Source organism: Amyelois transitella, chromosome 14 (genome assembly GCF_032362555.1).
Source record: "Amyelois transitella isolate CPQ chromosome 14, ilAmyTran1.1, whole genome shotgun sequence".
NCBI lineage: Eukaryota > Metazoa > Arthropoda > Insecta > Lepidoptera > Pyralidae > Amyelois > Amyelois transitella.
This window is the reverse complement of record NC_083517.1, coordinates 447,730-471,356: the sequence shown is the minus strand read 5'-3', so window position 1 is coordinate 471,356 and position 23,627 is coordinate 447,730. Positions and strand designations below refer to the sequence as shown.

The 23,627-nt window shown below is 35.7% G+C and overlaps 1 protein-coding gene across 1 annotated transcript in view; it reads right to left on the bottom strand.

Moving 5' to 3' along the window:
* The window catches only part of LOC106129171 (ATP-binding cassette sub-family G member 4), a 34,926-nt gene extending 11,603 nt beyond the window's left edge, over positions 1–23,323 (bottom strand). Inside the window, exons 1-3 of the mRNA XM_060947833.1 lie at positions 23,055–23,323; positions 11,762–11,879; positions 3,148–3,334 (exon numbers count right to left, since the gene is read on the bottom strand). Coding sequence (XP_060803816.1) covers positions 3,148–3,334; positions 11,762–11,879; positions 23,055–23,169 — 420 coding nt within the window. The 5' untranslated portion in view covers positions 23,170–23,323. The remainder of the gene's footprint in view (positions 1–3,147; positions 3,335–11,761; positions 11,880–23,054) is intronic.
* Positions 23,324–23,627: the final 304 nt, after the last annotated feature.

Genomic DNA, 23,627 nt, shown 5'->3' with positions numbered 1-23,627 from the left:
GAAAAGGCAGTACACTGACTAGCTACTACGCCTTTTCCTGCTTTAAGCATCTCGACCGACACTCTATCACACCCAGCAGCCTTTCCCGCTTTCATACTCTTAAGTGCTTCCACAATTTCGAACATTTCAATTTCGCCTTCCATCTCATTCTCTTTTTCTTCGCTATAGCAGAAATCTTTCTTATTTCCTTCCTTTTTTTCAAATAAACTTTCAAAATAGTCCTTCCATATCTTTAGTACACATTCTTCTCCTTTCACAACGCTACCATCCTGGCATCTGATCCTAGTCAGCTCTCTGGTTATAGTATTTCCTCGGGCTGACCTTACGGATTTCCAGAATACTTTCAGATTTGACTGAAAGTCTTCTGATAGCCTTTTATCAAAATCCTCTTTATACTCTTCTTTCTTTCTAATCACAGCTTTCTTAACCAAATCTTTCATTTTCTTATATTCCTTACGTGCTTCATTCACATCTTCATCTATAACCTCTTGCATTCTTAAGTTAGCTTTTGCTGCTAACAAATCCAGCCATGCTTTCTTCTTTAATCGCACAAGTTCTTGCACATCTTTACTCATCCACGCATTTTTGTGATTTTTTCCTTTCCTTCTTCTACTTACACCACACACTTCAACAGCTACTTTCACAATTCTTTCTTTAAATTCCTTCCATCCATCTTCAATATCGCTCATTTCCTCTAAATCTTCAAATTCATCCTTCAGTCTATTAATATACTTCTTACCTACATCCATATCTTGCAAATTTTCTACTTTTACTCTTTCCAAAGCGCTGGTTTGCTCCCTTACCCTGTGCCGCCAGCGATTGAAGATACCCCTTATCCGGGATATCACCAGTAAATGGTCCGAGTCAATGCCAGCACCGCGATATGCACGGGTATCCAGCACTTTGTTCTTCAATCTTTCATCTACAATCACAAAGTCTATCATACTTTTTAAAATACCTTCCACTCTTGTGTAGGTGTGGATCTCTTTATGTTGAAACATTGAGTTCGACACAAAAAGATCCCACTCTAGACAAATTTCTAATACACTTCTTCCATTATCATTCACCTTTTCGTCACCAAACGCACCAAGCACCTTTTCATATCCATCACGCTTTACACCCACCCATCCATTAAAATCACCTAACATAATAATCTTCTCATTTGGCTTGGTAACTTTCAATACTTCTCTTACACTATTCCAGAACTCCTCGTTTTCGCTTTTTGCTGATGTTGTACCCCTCGAACCCACATCCCAAGGTGCATAAACACCTAGAACGAAGATCCGAGTGATTCCAACTTTCAGCCTAATCCATAGAAGACGAGGGCTGACACACTCATACTCATTCACGCACTCAGCCATTCGTGCAGAAAGAATTAGACCGACCCCTTGACAGCCTCGGCTGGTACTGGAAATTCCAGACCAATACGCCGTGTAAGGGCCGTGCTGCGTCGCGTCGCATCCTTTCCGCTTCGTTTCATTCACGCACAACACATCCAAACGTCTTTCATCCATCATCTGGCATACTTCCTCAATCTTATCCTTCATTCCTCCTCTTACATTCATCGTCGCAAAGCGGCTTTCAGCAGACCGCATACCGCTCCCGCCGGGAACGAGACGTGATGGGGTGCGGACACCATCGCCGCCATTTTTATGCTTTTTAAGGTTCATAATGCGATTCCCACGAGACGCTAGGGAAAAATTTTGTCCGCCCCAGCAGAGCCCCGCATGCCAGGGTAAGGCTAGCCATTACCTGGGGGTCGCCCAACCCCATGGCGGAAGTGGCACGCTCGAGACTAGGCTCGCCCCTAGCCATGCATCCATCGGCGCGGCAGACCTTAGATTGGCAGGGATTTACATTAAAGAGGAATCCCAAGTCTATCCCTTAGTCGGCTCTTACGACATCCGTGGGAAAGAGATGGAGTGGTCCTATTCTTTTGTAATGGTGCCGGGAACCACACGGCACTTAAAAATATAAAATAAAATTAAGAACAAAACAAAAAAAATAATTAAAATCTTAATTCTTAGACAACTGTTAAATGATGTATCAAAATTAACAAAAGACGATCGCGCTCCTTCTTCTATTTCAATTTAAATGTTCTTTTTTTTGTTTTATTAGCAGCCAGTGTTAAGGTTAATTATGTTAATTATGTTTACCTACATATTTGTTGTCAAATTGGTCATGATCGAAATAAATAAAGACCAATTATATAAACTTACAGCTGCTTTGCATGAAAATATTCTTCGCATATTTCAGAAACCCAAAACTGCCAACAAATGGATAGTCTAGCCAGGATTTTATAGATATCTCTTCTTCTTCCCCCTGACTTTAGTCCCGGTTGCATCCTCACCACTCTGGAGAGGAGTCCGGGGCATGCCTTTGACCATGGATCCTGGATTGGGTGAGTCAGGATTTTACACGAAGCGACTCCCGTCTGAACCTAACCCGTATTGGATCGATCATGGTTACACATCCAGTTGCCTGAATGTGCAGGGTTCCTCACGATGATTTCCGTCACCGTAAGAGCATCGGTTGGTATTCAAACTAACGTAAGTATATTTCGAAAATAGTCATTGGCACGTGCCCAAGGTGGGGATTTGAGCCTGTGCCTTTCAGCGCATCACATATTTTAAGCGGGCATCTTACGGATTCGACAACTGACGCTTTATTATTTCATAAATCCTTACCGTGCCGTGTGGTTCCCGGCATCCATACAAACAAGAATGGGACCACCTCTTTCCCATGGATGTCGTAAAGGGCGACTGAGGGATAGGCTTGCAAACTTGGGATTCTTTTTTGGGCGATGGGCTAGCAACCTGTCACTGTTTGAATCTCAATTCTATCATCAAGCCAAAGAGCTGAACGTGGCCATTCAGTCTTTTCAAGACTGTTGGCTCTGTATTGCTAAGGACGTCCTGGTAAAGGGTCAGGTCAAAAGTACCCGAAACCGGCGAGCTTGTATGAAGAGAGTTATGAATGTGGATGAAGCGAAGGAAGTATGCAGAGATCGTGGCAAGTGGAAAGAGGTAGTCTCTGCCTACCCCTCCGGGAAAGAGGCGTGATTTATGTATGTATGTTTGGCTCTGTCTATCCCGCAATGGATATAGACGTGACCATATGTTTGTATGTATGGATGTAAATCCTTACCCGTTTCTTTTTCTGCTCCCTGCTCACATGATTCCCGAGACGGAGTTCCGCGGCGATGGTCAAGTTCTCCTGGATAGTGAGCATCTCCTGGAGCTGGTCGTCCTGCAGGATGTAGCAGGACTGTCTCCGGAAGGTGTCCTCATCGCGCACACGCCCGTTCACGTAGAGCTGACCACTTGTTGGCTTTCTATAATGAAAATTGACGTCTTTTAAAAATTTGTTCTTATGTTTATAAATTTGGAATTATTTTAGGCGACAGGCTAGTAATGTGTTGTCAGGTATTATAAATCTCAGTTTCATTATTAAGCGAACATGGCATTCAGTGCTATGTCACTGGCAGACTGTTGGCTCTGTCAACGCCGTAAGGGATAAAGACGCAATATGTATGTATGATTTGTAACGTGGCCTTTCAGTTTCTTCAACATTATTGGCAGATAAAGAAGTGATTATATGTATGTTTAAAAAGAATAGGACTATTCCACATCTTTCCTATGAATGTCGTCAATGGCGACTAAGGGATAGGCTTGTGAACGTGGCGTTCTTTTATAACTCAATTCTATCAGTAAGAACAGCTGAACGTGGCGTATCAGTCTTTTCAATTTGACTCTGTCTACCCCGCAAGGGACTTAGACGCGATTATGTATATGCAGTGTATATAAATATAAATATAAAATATAAAATAAATATAAATATATACGGGACAAATTACACTGATTGAGTTAGCCTCGAAGTAAGTTCGAAACTTGTGTTACGAGATACTAACTCAACGATACTATATTTTATAATAAATACTTATATAGATAAACATCCAAGACCCAGGACAATCAGAAAAAGATCTTTTCTCATCATGCCTTGACCGGGATTCGAACCCGGGACCTCCGGTGTCACAGACAAGCGTACTACCGCTGAGCCACAGAGGCCGCCGAGTATATATTTTGTTATAAATTACAGTATCGTTTAGTCATCTTTGAAATTAAGTTAATAAATCTTAGTTATTTACTCGTATATTATTGTTTTATTATTTTAAACTATACATATTTACGGGTCACATTCTACCTCAGATACCATATATGACATTAACTGTAAGCGCATACCAACATGGCGCCAATGTTACCACCATAAAAGGCATTTTTTATCTTTACACGGATATATTTAAGTACTGATACTCGTAGTATATTAAGGTATGTGATTTTTTGCTTCAGAAATATCGGAATAGGTATGTTCCAAGTACTGGTGAGGAAGCGGCTAAGGACTGTCAATAGATGCTTCCTCATTGTTTTAAACAGGCATTCCTAAAGGTGCTTACATACCGACGTCTAGTAGTAATAAACATACATACATACATATGGTCACGTCTATATCCCTTGCGAGGTAGACAGAGCTAATAGTCTTGAAAAGACTGAACGGCCACGTTCAGCTATTTGGCTTAATGATAGAATTGAGATTCAAATAGTGACAGTTTTCTAGCCCATCGCCTAAAAAGGAATCCCAAGTTTGTAAGCCTATCCCTTAGTCGCCTTTTGCGACATCCATGGGAAAGAGATGGAGTGGTCCTATTCTTTTTTGTATTGGTGCCGGGAACCACACGGTAATAATAACGGTAGTACGGTAGTAATAAAGCCTCGTCTATATCCATACTTCCATAGTATATCTTATATGTATATAAAATTCTCGTGTCACAATGTTCGTTCCCGTACTCCTCCGAAACGGCTTGATCGATTCTCATGAAATTTTGTGAGCATATTGTGTATGTCTGAGAATCGGCCATCATCTATTTTTCATACCCCTTAGTGATAAATTTTTTTTTTACTAGAAATTACTTAAACATTATGACAAAACAACGTTTTTTATATATAAAATACATACATATTTTTCCCGGAGGGGTAGACAGAGACTACATCTTTCCACTTGCCACGATTTCTGCATACTTCTTTCGCTTCGTCCACATTCATAACTCTCTTCATGCAAGCTCGATTTTGGGTACTCTTGAGCTGACCCTTTGCCAGGACGTCCTTAATTTGATCAAGGTACGTTCGTCTAGGCCTTCCCACTCCGACCTTTCCATCCATACTCTCCTTTATATTATATAGTTTATTCTTTTTTATATTGGTGCCGTGTGGTTCCCGGTATCAATATAAAAAAGTATACGTTGAACTGCGGTTAGTGTGTATATGCCTTAACGTTGTAATGTGAGCCTAACCGCAACTTTATAAACTAGAACTGTGAACAGTATGTACGTATATACAGGATTTTGTTAAAACAAATTTTCAATGTTTATTTGTACTAATAATAACAATACATAAAAATGTTTGCAACATCCGAAAGGGTAAATATGAAGATCTGTTATACATAATATTTAAGACCTTGTTGTACTCATATTATGCAAATAAAAGTTTGAATTTGAAATTTGAATTTAATTTTTTTTTGCGTTACCTAAAAATATTATAATTACAAACAAATTAAAATTTTAATACATCATTTTTTATATTTTTTTCTATTTATTAAATTTAATTACGATTAACATTAAATTTTAATAACTTATAGGTATATGAGTTGGTATTTTTTTTTCATATATGTAAGTTTATAAACTAATTTTTTTCAATGCATGAAATAATAGCTCTGATTGACACTACTATTTATTATGTATTTACCATTATCTTAACATTGACTGGCAGAGAATTCTTTAAAAAAATAACCCTTTAAAGAAAATAAAATAGTTATTTGTAAGCTCCCTTTCTATCATACTAGTCGCTGGTGACAGCTATTAAATTAAATGAATAATAATTGTAGTAATGCAGCCCGCATAGTACCAGAATTATATTGTTTAAATTAATGTAGATGTAAAGATAGGTTGTTATAATTATATACCAGATGTTCCCAATAAATTTTATGGCAGGCGCCAATGAATCATCGTATGATTCATACTATCTAAATCTAGATATATAGATAGTTATATCTCTATATCATCCTAATATCAATATGTTTTATCCGTAAATATTATTAATCCCTTTGATGACTATTTTTTGATGACTAATTTAGACAATAGAACAATAAAGAGTGAACTATGAATTGAACTTACACATATTAGACTGAAAATTTCGTTGACAAACCTTTGTTTTCGTAAATATACATAAATATACAAAATAAAATATATAAAATAATCATAAATATAATTTTTAAATGAAAATATTATCTATCAATATAAACATACATAAATATACGTAATAAAATATATAAAATAATAATACAATATTCTCATTTAAATATAATATTTTATCGCCCTATTAGTCCCTAATGTATATGTTATGTATGTCACAAAATTGAGCATCGTTTAGTTAGTATCATTGTACAACACAAGTATTGAACTTACTTTAGAATTCTGTTACTCATTAACACAATTTATAATCAAAAAGTCAAGTATCAATACAGATTAATAAAAAAATCTTTTAAAGTTATTCTTTTTTCATAAATTCTTTTTTAATTCCTTTATATAATTACCCGTCACATGTCCGTATTTGTTTTGCTTAGTGTGTTTTTGATCAACGCAGAGTTGAACGACCTAGACAAAGATTTAAAATAGTTTATATTTATATTTGCATATTAGTTAGGGCGTCAGCCACATCGCCGCGCCGCGCGAGGCAGCGGCGAGTTATTTCTAAAGAACTACTAATAACGATCACTAGTTGTTTACGATCGACTTCGTAACCGTACAAAAATTACGTTCTTATTGAAATAATGATGTACTAAATATTATATTTTAATGTACTAAATATAATTTGTATACAAGCAAGGGATATAGACTTTTAGGATTTATTTAGGTGACTCTAAATATCTATACTAATATTATAAAGCTGAAGAGTTTGTTTGTTTGAACGCGTTAATCTCAGGAACTACTGGTTTAAATTGAAAAATTATTTTTGTGTTGAATAGACAATTATCGAGGAAGGCTTTAGGCTATATAACATCACGTTGCAACTATTAGGAACGAAGAAATAATGGAAAATGTGAAAAAAACTTCAATGATGCCCAAAATAACTATTCCACGCGGACGAAGTCGCGGGCACAGACAAACAAACAGCTTCAGCTTTAAAATAATAGTATAGATAATATGTTTGTAATTTGTCAAAATTTAAGGGTTAATTTGTGTAATGTATTGAATATTTTTAGGAACTAATTGTACATCAAATTAAAGCGCGAAGTAAATCTTTAAAGTGATTATAAATCAGTGGTATGTGGCATTGCCGTGTGGTTCCCGGCACCAATATAAAAAGAATAGGAGGAATATCTCCTTCCATGGACGTTGTCCGACTGCGACTATGGGATAGGCTTATAAATTTGAGAATCTTTCAGGCGATGGGCTAGCAACTCGTCACCATTTGGATCTCAACTCTACCAATAAGCCAAACAGCTGAACATATATGGATACATAAAATCACGCCTCTTTCCCGGAGGCAGAGACTACCTCTTTCCACTTGCCACGATCCCTGCATACTTCCTTTGCTTCATCCACATTCATAACTCTCTTCATGCAAGCTCGGCGGTTTCGGGTACTTTTGACCTGACCCTTTACCAGGACGTCCTTAATTTGATCAAGATATGTTCGTCTAGGTCTTCCCACCCCGACCTTTCCCTCCACACTCTCCATGTATATCTGCTTAGTCAACCTGCTTTCATTCATCCTTTCCACATGACTGAACCATCTCAACATACCCTTATCTATTCCTGTAACTACATCTTCTTTCACATCACAACATTCCCTTATCACGCTGTTCCTTATCCGGTCACTCAATTTCACACCCAACATACTCCTTAACGCTCTTTTTATATACATAAGGATATATACATGATTATATGTATGTATGTATGTTCATAGGAAATTCGCAAGTAGCTATCGAATTGTGAGTCAACCCCGTTGAACTGTTACATGACAGGAATGTGATAGTGATGGCCCGTTATCTTGTTGGCAAGCCGGTTGGCAGCCATCATGATAATTGTTTGATTAAACTGCCTAAAACCAGTTTGTCAAAAACATTGCAACCGGCTTCGTTTGACTGCCTGAATTTACATAAAAATCAGCGGTAGATGTAGTGCTTAAAAAATCTGATTTTATATATACAATAAAAGAATGAAATAATTATATACGAGACTATGAGATATAAGTTCGAGACTTGTGTTATGGACCATAACTCAACGATATATTATTTGAAAATAAAATCATGCAACCTCTTTGAAATAAGCAACAGATTTAAATTGGTTAGAACTGGCCACTTATAAAAAATATATTATGAAAAGAAAAAGAATGACGCGGAAACTTTAATACGTTTTTGTAAATTAAGTACAAAAGAATTATAATAAATATATAATATTAATAATATATAATTTATAAAAAATTATAATAATAATTTTTTTATTTATATAGGGTACATATAATTTTTTATACAATTTAAGTACAAATGTTTAACCAATAGTTCATATTAGTTTTGTAATGTAACACATTAAATGTCAATGAGTCCAAATATATAGTTAAAAACAGTGATTATTAAGAATAAGTGCAGTTTTACTTCATAGAACATTTTGTTCCTTTACAAGGTCCTGTAAAGTGAATAAATAACAAAATTTTAACAGGATATGTAACCAAACTAATGACTTTTGACCCTTAATTTTGTCCTTTAGACTTCATGAGGTAAATGTTTTATTGTACTACAGTGTTTTATTTTATTGTTCTAAAGTAATGTTTCATTGCTTTTAATTACGTTTCGCACATACTTGTAAATCTTAACGTGTTGCAAATGAGGGAATTGTAAAATATATAAAAAAAATGTAATATTTATACTGTTTGCCTATAATAAAATTGTAACTTATAGATTATAAATACAATACTTGCATGTCAGTTGCATTTATTTGTTGCAATGTTTTTTTTTAATTGCTTACAACGGGCTAAAACGTTTTTTAATGAGATGACTCCCGTCTGTTATCTGTAACTAACCCAACATTAAATTTTGAATGTGCAGGTTTTCTCATAAAGTTTTCTTTCGACGTAAGAGGTTAGCACACAAACTAATGTATATCTCAGAAAAGAGTACCTAATAGCGCCGCCGTAGGATTTGTACCTTTGCCTCCATGTGTGTCACGCTTTTTTTGTTTACCTTAACCGGTCGACCACTCACGCTGGACAAAGAGAAGTATTGTTTAACATCATACATACATACATATAATCACGTCTATATCCCTTGCAGGGTAGACATAGCCTACAATCTCAAAAAAAGAATGAAAGGTCACGTTCAGCTGTTTAATGACAGAATTGAGATTCAAATAGTGACAGCTTGATAGCACATCACCTAAAAGAATCCCAAGTTTGTAAGCCATCCCTTAGTCGCCTTTTATGACATCCATGAGAATTCTTTTTTTTATTGGTGCCGGGAACCACGGCACTAGTATATTACTGGGTTTATCTAGATGACTTCATTGTGCAGAATTTCATCTCTATGCTAAATATAAGTTTAGGAACCACACGGTAAACATCATTAAGATAAATTTTAGTGATGTAACGTTGGTTTTAAATAACATTTACCAAAACACAAGATAAAGCACGGCTACTGCTCGCATTGTCATTCATAATAATTTGAACAAGATTACCTACATACTCGTACATACATACATACCTATTACATAATGACGTCTTTGTGCCTTACGGGGTGGATAAAGCCAGTGTTGGAAAGACTGTTAATCCACGTTCAGTTAGTACAATATTATTCACAATTTAAAGTAAGTAGGTCTATCTCGTCTTCCTTAAAATGAAATAGTTTATTTGTGGGAAAATTTTAACCTTTTTCTGCTCCCGTGGCGTGAAATGCGCGACGCCGTTTTCATCGCGCGAAAATCTGTTGCTGTCTCATTCATCATAATAAAGGGCGATGGATTTTCGCGCGATGACAACGGCGTCGCACCTGCCATGCTCTGGTGGCAGAAAATAGTTAAAGAAGCGTTTGTTTTTGCTACTTTGTTAAAAACGATTTAATCATCATTGTTTTGGACAGGCACAGAAGTTAAAGGCCTGCCTGCTCTAAACCTGAGTTAGGTCACAGATTCTCACCGACTTACATAAGAATGGGTCATCTAATGATTGAGAAAACAGAATCTAAAATACAACAATAGTCTCTGCCTATCCCAATGGGAAACAGGCCGGATGGTATATATGTAAGTAATATACAAAAAGCTGGCCGCATATATTTTTCATAAGTCGCCTCATGGATAGAATTGTATCCATTCTTATCTGGCGGAAACCAGACGGCCAATCTACCTTGTCTCACGCCCCAGCTAATAGGGCAATATTCGCACGTCCGGCGTCTTGACTCGCCCACCGCGGCTCCAATTGTTGGGGATTTAAAATAGCGTCGGTCGCTCTCGTGATCTTTGAAAGATGTAGACCTTTCTAGATTACGGATTGAGAAATTTCTAGAAGATAATACAGTTCCATTCTATTGATTTGCATTCAGGGAGCAAGTCTATTATCATCTTTATGACCAGTAGATTGTCTTTAACTCTACACAATCATCCAACTTATGTAGTATATATATGTTTATTTTATATGCAGTATATATCTATAGTCATACTTATGTATGTAAACTATTATATGTAAGTGTATTAAGTAATCTTTTATTCATATTAATGTTATTATTTCTTTAACAGTTATCGCACCACCCGTACATCCATCTCAGTTTGGTCCGAAGGTTCGACTGGCAGAGAATGCCTTGTGGCACTAAGTCCACCTGTGGTACATTTTACGGGCATAAAGTTTAAATAAATAAATAAATTCCCTTAATAGTCATTGGTGCCCGGCAAAGGCCGATAGTCCTGGGAGCCCCGCTTGCGCGCTTTTCCCGAAAAGGAGTAGCGTTAAGCCCTTGCCTAAAAACGTCCGCTGTAATAGTAGGTATACGCCCTTTAGTTGCCTAAATAGTTGCTATGTTCTCACAGAAAAAAAAAGGTGATGCCCGATTAAAAAGCGTTTTGCACGCGGCACAACTTTAGATTCTTCCCCGGCCATATACGAGAGACTCTTTTCTTAACTATGTAACTAAGTTTGAGTGCCAACCGATGCTCTTATATTGAGGGATATTGTGAGAAATACTGTACATTCAAGCAACTGGCTGTGTAACCATTATCTAATAGGACTAGGTTTCCCTGCAAAGGTTGCAGAGTTCAGATGGAGATGCTTCGTGTAAACTATTTATTCAATCTAGTATCATGGTCAAAGGCGCACCTCTGGATCTTATTGAGAGCGGTAAAAAAGTAAAAATAAAAAGAATTTATTCATTAAACACCATAACAAAAAAGGTCAAAAACATACAAGAATATGTACAAAAATAGACATTTAGAATGGTGTTCCCGAAAGGGAGGTAAGGATGTAACCGGGATTAACGTCAATAGAAAGAAGCTTGGATGTAGAGATTAGAAATTTGGCATGTAGGTTCTTTATGTAGTCTCAAGGTGTACCAAGAGGGGATTCCCCGCAAAGTTCTAGCGGGAACGGAAACTAGAAGGTTTTTGTTTGAAACGGGTGAAATCGCGTTCACTTCTTAATTTAAATGAGTGGAATATAGATAATATTTACGTGTATCCAGCCAGGATGTCCATGAGGGAGCTCTTCCCGGCCCCGGACTGGCCAATTATGACGTTCAGCTCGCCGGAGTTGAAGGTGCCACTGATGTTGCGCAGGATTGCTTTTCTGCCTGCAATGACAAACACATACTTTGTGAACAAGCCTATTTAATCGTTCCAGGCGGCCGGCGGGCCCCGCCATCGCACTTTAAATAAAATAAATAAATACAGGGTGACTTTAAATTCAACTGCATAAATTTAACTGTTAAGTGTACTCATCTAAAGGATATTTAAAAACGTTAAAAGAAAAATATCGGTTCATATTTCAGAAAGTACGAAAAAAAATAAAAGTATCAAAATCCACGATCCTAAATACGTAATATCACCCCGGCCGGGGCGGAAAAGCGACGCGTAAGATTCAGAGGTCAACGACATAATTGAGCTTCAAGCTGAGCGATCTCGACAACTCTGTACTTTACTTGATCTTTATACTAGAAAAATAATTTATTTTTCAGACATTTATTTACATGTTTAGTTTTAATTTCATTTTGTAGTATTGGTCTTTAATAAAGCGTGTGATGTAGTTTTTGAGGGTTTTTTAAATGTGAAAATGATGACGTTTAATTTAAATAAAAATAGGCTCAAACGGCTCAGAAGCATGGGTATAGTCTATGTTTAAAGGATGCAGTTGTTTTAAATGTCACCCTGTATATACGGAACAAATTACACAGATTGAGTTAGCCTCGAAATATTTTCGAAACTTGTGTTACGAGATACTAACTCAACGATACTATTTTTTACAATAAATACTTATATAGATAAACATCCAAGAACCAGACCAATTAGAGAAAGTTCGTTCCTCATCATGCCCTGACCGGGATTCGAACCCGGGACCTCCGGTGTCACAGACAAGCTAATTACCGCTGCGCTACAGAGGTCGTCTATGCAGCCCAATAAACTAAATATCACAGAAGACAAGCAAATTCGCGAGTCGTTTACCCTCTTAATATTCTTGCGTTGTCATAGATCCTTTGTCTTGTCAAATCATATCATAATTTCTAAATAAGTCTTTTTATTAAGAGATTCAATGACCAAATCTATATACAGTCTACTCAAGCAACTTACAAAATGTATGTTGAAGAAGTAATAATGTCATATATGTAGTTGATATCAAGATAGAACACATGATTAAAGACATAACGCCAATTTAGAACATGGTGGACGTCCATTTTAAAATTATTTTATAAGTAGCATCGGACCCGCGGCTCCGCACGTGTTAAAAGTGTCCTTTTTCTTACTCCAAATATACATATAAGGGTGCAAAAATTTATGAAGATCGTTCTGTTCAGTGGTATAATTATGAGGAGGTTACAATTATTTCGTATAACTTTACTTATAACAGGCTAACGCTAAAGACATTTGCTGCCAGTTGACTTATATTATACAAGAAATATATCACGTTGCTATCCCATACGGGGAAGATAGAGCCAATAGTCTTGCAAATATTTTCCTTACAAGTTTTTGTTCGCACTTTTATTTGCTTTTTGTGTTATCTTGGGCCGTACCTTACCGCAGACGTCAGTCAAAATGTTTAGTAATTAAATGGCAAGTTGAAGCGACAATACAAGATCGAATTAATTAACCTCGTCACATTTTGACAGGTCGGTTTTGGAGATACACACGTGGTCGATGACTCTTGTTGTGTGATTATGAAACTTTGACCCGGGAATTCACCCCCATGGGAATTGGACTCCCAACTGGGCTAAAGTGACTTATATGGTGTACACGAAGGTATAGTTTATCAGTGTGCAAACTTGCGTGAAAATTAATCCTGTAGTTTATGAATTTATTTACTAGAAAAAAAAATATCGTAAGGATATATAAATGGTGTTATTACTGCAGTCTTTATGCTTACACGATACATCATAAATTTGTTGACGAGCATTTATGACATATCATGAAAATTATAAATCAAGCGATGAAAACAAAGTATTGCAGCATAAATACACCCTCCGACACAACATTGTCGCGCGGTTCCCCAGACATCACACCTAGCCTGGCGGAACGTTCAGCTGTTAGGTTTAGTGATAGAATTGAGATTCAAATAATGACAGGTTGCTAGTCCTTCGCCTAAAAGAAGAATCTTAAGTTTATCAGCCTATCTCTTAGTCGCCTTTTCCGACATCCATGGGAAAGAGATTGAGTGGTCCTATATTTTTTTATATTAGTGCCCGGAACCACACGGCACAATTGACCTATGACCTTTACAATATTTACAATCTTTTAACTTTTTCTTACGATTCTCAAGAGTAGCACCTGACGGCCTTAATGTAATGTATTTTATCGTTCACAGCCAGATAATGTGTTGTTTGAGTTAAGATAAATTCGGCCGCGATAAAAGTTGGTGTCAAAGCAATGTTATTATTATCATTGTTCTAGCAGCATTGAATAATAAATACAGTATTTATAGATGAATGTTTTTTTTCCCCTAATTTGCAGAATTATCAACTTAAAATTTTATAAGAAATACTTAGTTATAATGTCTTACATATAATTACGTCTGTATCCCTTGCGGGGTAGACAGAGCCAACAGTTTTGAAAAGACTGATCGTCTGAACGTTTAGCTGTTTCACTTGTAAGACAATGTGTTCAAATGATTTTATTTAAAGATTATAAATATTTTATCAATTTGATTATTTTTTTAGAGGATATTTGGTACAGATTCACACTCGAATTTTAGGCACAGAATCATACTCCTCAGGAGTAACATGGTAGGGATGCTTTATCAGAAAATTCCCAGGAGAGCAAAGCGAGCAAAAAGAGAAGAAACAGGGAGACAGAGTGACTATATGATAAAGCGAAATTATGAAATCCTTCCCCAAATATACATACATACATATGGTCGCGTCTATATCCTTTGCGGGGTAAACAGAGCCAACAGTCTTGAAAAGACTGAATGGCCACGTTCAGCTGTTTGGCTCAATGATAGAATTGAGATTCAAATAGTGACAGGTTGCTTACCCATCGCCTAAAAAAGAATCCCAAGTTTGTAAGCCTATCCCTTAGTCGCCTTTTACGACATCCATGGGAAAGAGATGGAGTGTTCCTATTCTTTTTTGTATTGGTGCCGGGAACCACACGGCTGTACCCAAATCATTTTATACAGTTGATTTGGATACGAATTTCTTTTTGAGCTCTCTCCCGGAGTAGTAGTAGAGAGTTTCATCTTTCCACTTGCATACGCTGTCCCTAATTTATCAAGGTACGTTCGTCTAGACTTCCAAAGTGTTTCTATTTGCATTTACCATATTTGCTTACTCAGACTGTCCGGTTTTATTATTTCACTCTTTATTATGACATGAAAAGGGACGGCGTTAGTTTATCGCGCGATAAAAACGACATCGCGCGTGTCATGCTACAGTGGCCGCTTTCATTCATCTTTACGACTTGACCAAAACATCCCAGCATTATTTTATATTTAAATCACAACAATGTATTCTCTCGTCTACATTTGCTATTCTAGGTTTGGATAATTGTGAAGTTGACGTTGTTGAAGACAATGCTGCAGTGCAGTTTGTTACTGGCTGTGAGGCTTTGGGAGCGGCAGTAAACTTAGATTTAAGTAATTAATTTGTCGCGAACCAAAGTTGTGAAACCAAAAGATATGACAATTATTGAGCGATGTTGAAGTGTCCCATTATAATGAATAAAAGTTTTGGATTTGAATTTTCTTTTTTATTTCTGTCACTAAATCTTCTTTCAATTCACATCTAACACTGACTTATAAAAATAATTGTATTCATTTGTATTGTATCATTCGCTGATCACATGTTAGACTTCAAATCAAATGAGCAGCTTCGGATAAAGTTAATTAAGTTATCTTGTGAACTTTGGGATGCCAGCCACTGATACTTTTATTCGTCAATCTAAAACTAACAACCCGCCCCGGTTTCGTTTGTTATGTATGTATTAAACTTACATTATACATAGGTGTGCCGTGTGGTTCCCGGCACCAATAAAAAAAAGAATAGGACCACTCTCATCTCGATCCCATGGATGTCGTAAAAGGCGACTAAGGATAGGCTTATAAACTTGGGATTCTTTTTTTAGGCGATGGGCTAGCAACCCGTCACTATTTGAATCTTAATTCTATCATTCAGGCCAAACAGCTGAACGTGGTCTATCAGTCTTTTCAAGACTGTTGGCTCTGTCTACCCCGTAAGGGATAAAGACGTGATCATATGTATGTATGTATGTATTATACATAGGTACATAAAATCACGCCTCTTTCCCGGAACTTATTAAACTTTCGAATTAAATTAACTGAAAAAACATTAATCTTACGTACATACATACATATAGCCACGTCTATACCTATCCCTTGCGGGGTAGACAGAGCCAACTGTCCAACATCAATATTGCGTGGTTTAAAAGGAAAAATACGTATATTACTTATTTACATTAAAAAACAGGCAGAGGCGGTGAGACATAATTTTAATGTCAATACCATCATTAAGCCTTACAGCTGAACGCGGCCTGTCAGTCTTTGCCAGACTGTTGGCTCTGTCTACCCCGTAAGGGATAAAGACGTGAGTATTTGTTTATATATAGGTTTAATTATTATTGTAACATGTGTTTCGTAACTTTTGCCAAAAATATTTTGTTGTTTCATTAAACTAGGTTACGAGAATAAAGCTTGTTTATATTTTATATAGGTACAAACTATTCAAAATTATAGACTAAAAAGGTTATAATTTAAATTTTGACCCCTAGGAAGGTTTCCTATCACTCAGGCAGCATTCCCGCGCTGTATTGCAATAGCAATACGCTGCGCAAGAAAGATGCGCGCGCGACGGTCACCTGTTGCCTCCCATCAGACGTTTGCTGAGAGACAAAACGTAATTTTACACGATTGCTTCATGGGTTAATGTTTTAATATAGGTATTTATTTTAATATAGGTATTTATTTACAATATCGTGTTTAATTATTGAATTGTCATTTATGACACGCTTTTAAAAACAACGAAATAATTAAGCATTCAATTATATTTTGAGGTCTTTGAAACAAAGATAGGTCGTTGGGTCGAAGAACTGGAAAAGTGTCTAATAAATTTTAGGCAGGCAAATATTGCATTGAATTAAATTAATAACATGGGCTTTTAAATGCAAATTAAGAAAGTTAATGTCATTGTAAATTATTTTTTTATTTGTAATAGGTATTATTTGACATGACTATGACATATCCATGCGTAGGTATTCTTGAAACATTGTTTTCGCAAATAAGCAATCAAAAATATTAAGAACCTTTTTGAAAACTTATTTGACTTTGTACGTTTGCCGTGTGTTTCCCGGGCACCAATAGAAAAAAAGAATAGGACCACTTCGTCACTTTCCCATGGAAATCGCAAAAGGTGACTAAGGGATAGGCTTATAAACTTGGGTTTAGGCGATGGCCTAGCAACCTGTAACTATTTGAATCTCAATTGTATCATTAAGTCAAACAGTTGAACGTGGCCTATCAGTCTCCTTAAAACTGTTGGCTCTGTGTACCCCGCAAGGGATAAAGATGTATGTATGTATATTATACAACTCAGATGTACATAATTTACTATTTCAACACTAACTCATATTGGATCATGGTTATGTAGACAATCGTCTATAAAAGCAGTTCACAAAGGTTTCCTCTCAGTCTTTTCGAGACTGTTGGCTCTGTCTACCCTGTCTGTATGTATGTACGAAGTTTACCCTCACTGTAAGAGCGTACGTTAAAGCCGAGATGATAAATATCATGACTGCAGTATCGTTTACTACGCAAAACGTCGTATCCACATCGTCAAAGACTGGCGAGGTAGGCATGACATTATCACATAGATAGTAAACAATAATTTCCAAAAAAGAAACTGATACAACTGATTGTCAGGCGCTCCATTTTGTTATCTCACACCTGTACAAATGGAGGTTCCCCTCCTGTTATCTTTCTGACTCAACACTGGATATATTGTTACGATTTTCATTGAATTAGAAGATTGCCGTTTTATATGGATTAATCACATATTGACTGAGTTCCAAGTTGGAGTTATCTGGCGATTTTTTTTATACGAAAACATATGTGTTCTCATATTCCAAAGGATTATGTTTAATACAGAACTATTTGTTGACCTTTGTCGGAACTTGTTTTGATAGAAATTAAAACTGCACTTTCTGAAATAATTCACTGAACTTATATTTTAAGTATTCGGTTTATATATTAGATATTAAAATTCATGACATTAAAAAAGTGAACTGAATTAGATACATTAAACATTGTAACATAAGCGCTTCTCTCTTTTTTAAATTATTTTGTTAAATATTCTACTTTTTTCTTTTGTTTCTCTTAGTGGCCAGCAGTACCACTTTAATATTATTACCTATTATTTATTATAATTATAGATATCTAAAGTAATTACTTTGATTTCGAACAAATAAATTACAAAAAATTATATTATACTAGCGACCCGCCCCGTCTTCGCACGGGTGCAAAATTATAAATACATAAAAACCTTCTTCTTGAATCACTCTACCTGTTACAAAAAACCGCATCAAAATCCGTTGCGTAATTTTAAAGATTTAAGCATACAGACAAACAGAATAAAATAGCGACTTTGTTTTATACTATGTAGTGATTTGCAAATGAATAACGCTTACAAAGCAATAAAGTTAATTTAGAGAAGTATAAAAAAAAAATTTACTATATTAAATTGTCAATAAAACTACGAGTGTGGACCAACAATCAATGAAGGAAGGATGTAAAATCCTAATAACTAAATTTGATATAAAAAAAAAATAGGGCAAATGCAAGTCAGCAAATAAAAGTAAACTTATCTATCTTGACCTGACCGGACTGTGATGTAAACTACATCAGACATATCTTTACATTCTGACCTAAGAATTGACTGAAAAATACTATTTAAAAATGAGACTGGAGACAAAAAACCTACGTAAGCCATAAAATGCAGAGTTTAACACCTGTTGGACCTCGTATAGGGCACATTCCTGTATTAATTCTAGGACAGGTTTTATCAGGATCATAATGGAACTCCAAATGGAACAAGTCATACATAACTATGTATGACTTGAAATGTAATTACTTACAATTTTTAAAAATAATGTTAAATGTATCTGACGTTGATTATTTTATATGGTCTTAACTTCATAGTTTATTGTTTTAATATTAGAATCAATAAGTGCTATAACTTTAGTCTTTCCTATTTCAGGATCTTCAATTTACATTCCAGTAAAAACTATTGGATAAATAATAACATCTTTAAATTCACCGCAAAATGGATTTCACTGAAATTTTGCAAATGAATCACAGCACATATCCTCTTGTAGGCAACTACTGTCACTAATTCAATCGCAATTCCGTCATAAAGCCATACAGCTGAACGTGGCCTTTCAGTATTTTCAAGATTGTTGGCTCTTTCTTATCCGCAAGAGATATAGACGTGACTATATGAATGTATGTATGTGTGGACCAAATATGAACAAATCCACTGTTAAATTTCGCGACATCGAATCGGTTAAAAAACGTAAATAGAATAGAAAAATATTAATTTAGTTCAGCTATTTGGCTTAATGATAGAACTGAGATTCAAATAGTGACAGGTTGCTAGCCCATCGCCTAAAAGAGGAATCCTAAGTTTATAAGCCAAATAGCTGAACGAGGCCATTCAGTCTTTTCAAGACTGTTGGCTCTGTCTACCCCGCAAGGGATATAGACGTGACCATATGTATGTATGTATGTATTAATTTAGTGAATTCCCGCAGCGCTTATAGTGAAGCCTTCAATCAAAGCTCGTAGTTTTGAAGCAAACTATGCTCGAGCGGCGTTTGATCGGGGCTCCGCTACCAGTGCGCCGCCCACGCATCCCAATGAACCAGGTCACCACACTGGCCCGTCATTGCCGAGAGTATGCGATTCAAACACAATATATTTTTATGTTCTACTAGCTGTGCCCGCGACTTCGTCCGCGTGGAATTGTTATTTGGGGGATCATTGAAGACCTCAAGGGTGAATAATTTTCCCCGTTTTTTTTGCGCATTTTCCATTATTTCTTCGCTCTTAGTAATAGTTGCATCGTGATGTTATTTAGCCCAATAAATGGTCTATTCAACACAAAAATAACTTTTCAATTCGAACCAGTAGTTGCTGAGATTAGCGCGTTCAAACAAACAAACTCTTCAGCTTTATAATTAGTATAGATTTAAAAAAAAACAGCATCTAAAATTTACTCGTACGCATATGTGGTGGTACAATGTATCCCTTTCTTATGTTCACATTTGTGATTCTAAAATGTCTTTTTTCTATCATGCGTCTTCCACTCGCATTTCCAATATGCTTTAGGATCTGGTGTCCGCTTTCTGATTATTAAGTTAATAATCCTCTAGCTGTGTTAAATCCTCTATTTTTTTTTTATATATACAAATATAGGTCACGGATATGAGAGTATGAGACTAAAATAGCAGTCGACGCAGATTTTTGTGACTCCTACCCTACATAGTACCTTATTTAAATTTTTGTTTTATATACGCTCGCTGTCTTGCTATACTTATGTATACTGTAAGTTTCTCACTAAGTGAATTGTTAATTCTTTATGAGGAAATAAAGTTCTTTAAACTACAAAAAAACATCTGTGTATTAGACCATTACTCATGGCTCTACCAATCTTACGGTTATGCGAACTAAATCATATGAGGGGTGCGCTCCTATGATTTTTCTATCATCGTAGCCTTTCATGACTCCCTACAAAATCAGGTTATTGTCCCTATAGTTCGGTATTGGAGTGTGTATATTCTTTGAATGATATTTGTATATATGTATGTATCCCTGAAACCAACTACTCAAATTCGCAATCCATATTAGGTATCCATTTTTATTTTTTATTTTTATGCTACTAATCTCACACAACTATTTGAAATTTTTTTTAAAGCTTTATTGTGTATTATTAAAAATTTGTTATCTATACTAATATTAAAGCTGAAGAATTTGTTTGTTCGAACGAGCTTATCGCAAGATCTGCTGGTTCTATTTGGAAAATTTCGACTTCGTCCGCGTGGAATAGTTATTTTGGGCATAATTGAAGCCCTCAATTATGAATAATTTTACCGGTTTTTTTCACATTTTCAATTATTTCTTTGCTCCTTATAGTTGCAGCGTGATGTTATATAGTCTAAAGCCTTCCTCGATAAATGGTCTATTCAACGCAAAAATAATTTTTCAATTCGAACCAGTAGTTCTTGAGATTAGCGCGTTCAAACAAACAAACTCTTCAGCTTTATAATATTAGTATAGAGAATAGATTATATAATTGAGATTATCGATGTTGGCCTAGTTATAACGATACATCTTCGATCGTGGGTTACCACAGTGATCTGAATAACAGAAAACAATACTTATGTATTCGATAATAGAATGCCGGTTAATCGTTGAAGCAAAACTAATATATTACACTTTCGTTCCGTGGACATTCCATACTTATTATTCAAATCATAATTTCACTGTATTTTATCGATAATTTATCTTTTTGAGGACTTAATGCATACATAAATATAATCACGTCCATATCCCTTGCGCGGAAGACGGACCTTAATAATAGAATTGAGTTTCAAATAGTGACAGGTTGCTAGCCCATCGCCTAAAAGAAGAAACCCAAGTTTTTAAGCCTATCCCATAGTCGCCTTTTACGGCATCCATGGGCAAGAGATGGAGTGGTCCCATTCTTTTTTGTATTGGTGCCGGGAACCACACGGCATTCATAGTTATATAATAAAATATCCTAAAGAATGACCATGTAGCACTCCGTATTGTGCATTTATAGAAATAGAATCAAAACAACATATAACATTACATGTTTAACTAAAATGAGTGAAGTAGCTGTTAGTACTTCCTTTAAATAAATAAATAAGAAATCCCATTGGGGATAAGTCCGCCATTGTACATATTCTTCTAAGTCCAATAACTGTTTTGTAATTTGTTATATTTATTTTAGCTATATGTATATATAATAAATCTGTAGAAGGGTCAATTCTGTACATTGAAAATTTTGAAATAATAAATAGCATTTTTTCTTTAGTTTTATAAGTAGTTTTAGTTTTAAATTAATTAGCTTTAGTTTTAATTTGATTTAATTATAATATTTATATAATTGTTAATATTAAATCGCACACATAAGTAAAAAAAAATAGCAGGTGGTGTTATTGTATCGATATCAAACCCAAATATGTTATTAAAATTTTTTTGTCTGTCTGTCTGTCTGTATGTTTAGGCATCACGTGACTAAACTGGGAAAATAAAATGGGATACTTTTTATCCTGGAAAAATACGTAGAAAAAAAATCTTAATTTTTCAGTTTAAGCGATCTGCTCTTACTAAAACACCGAAACATGCTAGGCGAAGCCTAGCCGTATTTGGGTCCAATAGATATTTATAAGATGTCATTGTCAGAGTTACTCAAAATGGAGAAATAAACAATCCACGCGAAGACCGACATCCGCGCGGACAGAGTCGTGGGCGGAAGCTAGTGTGCAATAAAGAGTTAACAAACAACAAACAATAAGACACATTGATGCGGAAAAGGTAAAAATGACAATATAGAGTACCTACGATATTAATAATGTCGTGTTTAATGTTGTTACAGATATTATTTATGAAAAAGACGAGAAACTCCCGATGAAACACGTATTAATGAATTCATAATAGAAAATGCTAAATAGATATGAGTGAAAAGACTGAAAGCAGACAGAGATAAGAAAAGGTAATACATATAATTTTTATATAGGTATACTTATAAAAATGTAAGAAACGGAATTAAATTTAAAGATTATAGAGATAGTGCAAAAGTCAGAAATAGAATTGCCTCTATGACTATAACATACTTTACCACTTAAAAACGACCATAAATCACATAAGTATACGAGATATTAATTTATGACAAAGAAACAATAGATTTTATCACACAGATGGCTTGATGCTTCTTTATCGAACTTTGCAATTGAAGCATGCAGTAAATATTTATCACTATATGATTGTTGGTATAGTTAGCGATACTGGGTCCAAGTTTGATTCCATTTATAGACACAGCAGCACATTGAAACGTTGGTATAGAAAGCTAACTGCGATTTATTTAGACACGAACGAGTGAAGTAAATACAAGTGTTAATTATATAACTTGTAAAGCAAAAAAATCCAAGGATATTGTCAGAAATAGTGTTGGTCAAAGGGTAAAACGATAATGTTATATTTTATTACTAGCAAAATGAGGTCTTACCTCCCGCCAAGATTCCGTGGCGAACATTGTAATTAATATTCTCAAAGCATATATTGAGAGAATATTCAGACGATGTAGAATTCGTCTCGTGGGACTCAGAGCCGTCCGTTAACATTTTTGTAAGGATCACACACTAACATTAACTATAATAAGAATGCTGCCATCGCGCTAAACAAAGACTCGCGACGTAAACAAAGGAATGGCGCGCGGGCGTGCGGCACTGCGCAAGAGTTTCGAACGACTGGATATTATCGGTCGTTCTCCCCACCACCAGATGTTAGCTTCGTGTGCCAGTGATATGATATGACAAACTCGTTATCATAAGTTACGTATTATGGATGAATTTAATTAATTAGTATTTTTATCAACCGTTTGTAACAAAGCGAGCGTGACCTGCGAGGTAGCTATTGAGGTCACAGGCGCGGTGTTGGAGGAAATAGCCTTCGGCGTGCGAGGAAGTACTCATAAAGTGATATGTACCAAAGGATTTCATTGTATGAGTATTTAAATTTTGATTTAGCGAAATTTATTATGTGTCTAGTGGTTTTCGGCACTTTAGAATAGGACTATTCC